Source organism: Helianthus annuus, chromosome 12 (genome assembly GCF_002127325.2).
Source record: "Helianthus annuus cultivar XRQ/B chromosome 12, HanXRQr2.0-SUNRISE, whole genome shotgun sequence".
Classification (NCBI taxonomy): domain Eukaryota; kingdom Viridiplantae; phylum Streptophyta; class Magnoliopsida; order Asterales; family Asteraceae; genus Helianthus; species Helianthus annuus.
The window spans coordinates 30,114,735-30,119,156 of record NC_035444.2 but is presented as its reverse complement, the minus strand read 5'-3'; the positions used below and the strand labels follow the sequence as shown (position 1 = coordinate 30,119,156).

Genomic DNA, 4,422 nt, shown 5'->3' with positions numbered 1-4,422 from the left:
TAGTCAGATTCGTATACAAGTTGTGCATGTATATTCTACACGTAACGTAACAAGTTGTACAAGTATTTCGACATCATATTCCACGTATAGGCATCGACGTAAACAGTCACGTAAACAAGCAAAGTCCAAGTGTTCAGCCCAATCAGTTGGGCTCGTATTGTGCAGGCCCAATATCAGCATGTACGGTTACATGGTCTCGAGTCGCAACGAGGGGTTTCGAGTCGCAACTGTGGTGTACGAGTCGCAACAGAGATTACGAGTCGCAACAGTGGTTTCGGTTTGTCATGGTCTGGTTACGAGTCGCATCCTGACTCGCAACAGTGGTTTCGGTTCATGCTGTTTTGTGTCGGTGTGCGTTGGTTACGAGTCGCAACTGGACTCGCAACCACGGTTTCGAGTTGTGCTATGTGTGTACCAGTGTGGGGTCTCGAGTCGTAACTAGACCCGCAACTATGGTCTCGACTCGCAACCATGTGTCGCAACCAAGTGTGTAACAGTTTTCCTGATTTGTAGCATCTAAATTCCGTAACAGATTATGCATAATTTTGGCAATTCAATCAGAATCAATTAACAGTTTTGGTTACCATTCAAACGGATCAAACAGGCAGTTTTAACATAAATCTCATGAACCCTAGTCATGATCAAAGCGTGAACATCAATTTTTCACCAAACATAAATCGGTTTAGACCCTAAAGCATAACAATTTCCCAGCTAAATCATAATCAAACCCAAGATACCATTAACACATCATACAATATATATCCGGTAATCACATATAATAGCCGATTCATGAACATTAATAGTTAACATCAAAATCAAACATACTATCATGAACCCTAGATCATCATACTAGATTATCACACATAGAATAATATCATCAATCATAAGCAGACACTAACCGATTAGAGTACACAAAGGTGATCCGAGTAAGAAAGATCTTCGGTTGTGCGTGTGGATGCCGTCGGGTTTCAGCCTAAGCCGAGAGAGAGAGAGAGACGAGAGTCTTATGTGTGTGTGTTATTACTAACTAAGGGCAATAACCCCTAAAGAGGTGTTTGTTTGCGGGCATGAGAGTGGGCCGAGCCCCACATCTCGAGTACAAATATTACGGCCCAAAGGCCATGTTGTGTGGTTCGGTTTGTTTATGACATACATACATGCACTCATATAACACAAAACACAGAATCATAACGTCATATCAATCGTAATAGTTCACATCGGCACATAATGTTACACAGAAGTGGGCTCGAACTACGAGTTGTCACAAAAATGGAGACCAAAAAGCTGGCGTCATACAAGTTTTCAAAACACGCACAACATACACATCAAAATAAATACCATATCAAGTGGACTCCTGACTCGCAGAGCTTGAGTCCTCATCCTCGTTACCCGATTTATTCTTCTTCTTTTTCTTGCAATTTCTTGAATCATGCCCAGTCACGTACTTCATACATGTTCGGCAAAGCCTTGGTGTTTTGGGAGGTTTGATAGCAGAGTTGCTCGTTCCATCCTGCGATGCTCTAGACAATCGTCGACGTTTGCCGCATCCTTTGTTCCTGATCCCGTCTGGATTGTTGAGAGTTACGTCCCCATCTAAAGAAACACCAAGCAATTCTTCAACAGCAGCATAGTTATCATTCTTGGCTTCGTCATCAACTGGTCCTCCATTTAGTAACTTGGATTTCAGTTCCTTTATCTGCTCAGCGAAAGTAGAAAGTCCTCCAACATCACTTCTTAATGCATCTACACATTCGGTTACAATCTCAAGAATCTGACTTCTCGCAGCAGCTTGTGGACGGGTGTCAACGCCGTATCGACGCTCAATAGAAAATATACTTTTGGGAAGCACGTCCTTAGTCCAACGCTTAACAACAAACTGGGCAGGGATTTTTTCAATATTGTTTACCCGGTAAACACAAAAGATGTGCCTACACAGATATCCAATACGGATGAAGTTGTTGCATGAAGAAGAGACCGACTGATTACTCAACTCAAGTTTAACCTACAAAAACACCAAAACACATTATTAAGCTTCTGTGAAAAAAAGCATAATGAAAGCTTAAACAAAAGATGTCATCATAAGGATACAGCACAGTTACCGTGAATGTGTTAGTTGCACTGCTTCGCTTGTCCAACTGATTCACATAGTAAACACAAACATCATCACAATCCTCCGTGTTTAGAATGTAACAAAACAACTTCCCCTTGTATATCTCTTTTCTTACCTCTGTGAAAATTGCATATGTGTACAGCTCAAAAGCGTGCTTCTCAATAGCTAAATCAGTACTGTCCATGAATACACTAGATGAGGTTTTAAACTCTGCAACACGTTGCCTGTAACGCTGATTGTCTATCCTAGTTTCATAACATAGCATGAACTGAACTAGTGTGTTAGCACTAGTAGAGTTGACCTTGAAGCTTGAGTTAGAGCTTTCACATCTTGATGTAGTCTTCATCAGACAACACATTGGGATATCACGGAAGTAGGCAGGTACCCATTGGTCCCTAATTGAGTACATATCATTCAACCAGTCGTGATCTTGTAACCCATATTCCTCCATCAAAAGTTGCCAACGTGTCTCAAATGTAGATGGTTTCATGTGAATACTCCATACCAAACGATGCATCAATGCCCTTAACTCAGAGTTTTGTAATAGGTCTCCATGAATCTATAAATAACAGGACCCCAAGCTGTTAAAAGAGGTAACAAAATAAAAACTTCTCAAACAAGATTGATAAATTAATAAAACCTTGGTTGGAAGTTTTTTCATAATATGCCACATGCAAAGGCGGTGCCGAGCGTCTGTGAAAACCTTTGAAATGGCAGCTTTCATTGAAGGGTCCTGGTCCGTCAGAACTAACTTTAGTTGCTTCTTGTGTGCCTTCAGAAATGATTCAAGTAACCACTTGTAAGACTCGGTGGTTTCATTGAATAGCAAGCCAGCACCAAATGTCACACATTGTTTATGATTATCAACACCAGTGAAAGGAACAAAAATCATGTTGTACCTGCATGACAAAGAAAAAAAACAAAAGGTAATAATATGTTAAAGGGGAAAAAAAGTGCCAGTTTGCAAAACCTTACTTGTTAGTGTGATAAGTCGCATCAAAAGCTAACACATCACCAAACACCTCATAGTCTATCTTGGAAATTTCATCTGCCCAAAAAATCGACCTCAATTGCCCTTTCTCAACCACAAACTCGTAGTAAAAGTCTGGTAAGCTCTCTGATCTTTCTTTCAAACGATCTATAACAAGTTGCGCATCATGGTCACCAATATAAAGCCTAACCGACTGGCTCCAGTTCTTAAAATCAGTTGGTGTCCCACGTACGTTGTGATGTCCACCCATCAGGGACACTAAAACTCTGTGAGAAACAATTGAACCAATTCTGTTCAAACTCATGTTATGGATAAACTGTTTGGATGTAAAGGGTAGTTTCCTTGAAATCCTACTTAGGTCACGATTAAAACGCTCAACAAAGGGATGATTATAGTGCTCATGGAACCCTACCACTGTGCACATAGAGCTGCCCTCAGAAAACTTAACCAGGATACTAGCCTTGCAATCTGTCACTGTGAAATTACTTTGCCTAATAGTCAAGGTTGACTGCTCCAAGGTATCAGTTTTACGCCTAATTTTTGGTTTTGAATATTTAGTACACCTTATGTACTGGTGAGTGACAAAACCCTTCCCTCTCTTGGTTTGTCCCTTACGAATAGAAAACCCATAATACACAGCATAGTCCTTATACATACTGAACACGTCGTTCCACGTTTCATATACAGAACCAACAACAGGCTTTAAAACAATAGGAACATTAGGACACCACATTCTAGTGCCATTGGGTGTGTGGGGAACATAAAACTCCTCGTTCGCATGAATACCTACAAAAAAGGTCACGAGTCTTAGAAAACATTGTATTGTTTAATAAATTTTAACACGTATAGGTTAATTTTTTTTACATGTAACATTGTATTCTCAAAAACAAGTTTAACACGTTTCACTAAAATGCAAAAAAAAACATGGTAGTACAATTTTTTTTATGTCACCAAAAAGTGTAGATGCTGGTAGAATTTTTTATGTAGCCCAAAAATGTAAACTCGAATGTTTTCCCTAGCCTGTTTTCCCCTTCCAATAAAAATATAAAAACTTAATACAAGTCCAACCACACATGTTTTTTACCTCCTACAAAATATATAAGCTTGTTTCATAAAAACTTAATACAAGTGTAGCCACACATTTTTTACCTTCTATAAAATATAAAAGCTTGTTTCATAAAAAACAAAATACAAGTGTAACCACACATGTTTTTACCTTCTACAAAATATAAAAGCTTGTTTCATAAAAAATAAAAATATAAGTCTAACCACACATTTTCTCCTCTACCAACAAAAGAAATAAAAAAAATAATAATAATAA

At 38.9% G+C, this 4,422-nt stretch overlaps 1 protein-coding gene across 1 annotated transcript; it reads right to left on the bottom strand.

Moving 5' to 3' along the window:
* Positions 1–1,342: 1,342 nt before the first annotated feature.
* On the bottom strand, positions 1,343–3,185 carry LOC110892657 (protein FAR1-RELATED SEQUENCE 5-like). Its single transcript, XM_022139808.2, has 3 exons — positions 2,751–3,185; positions 2,100–2,669; positions 1,343–2,002 (listed from the first exon to the last, which is right to left on the bottom strand). Exons 1-3 carry the CDS (start codon positions 3,000–3,002, stop codon positions 1,343–1,345), a joined length of 1,482 nt encoding a protein of 493 aa, XP_021995500.2. The 5' UTR covers positions 3,003–3,185.
* Positions 3,186–4,422: the final 1,237 nt, after the last annotated feature.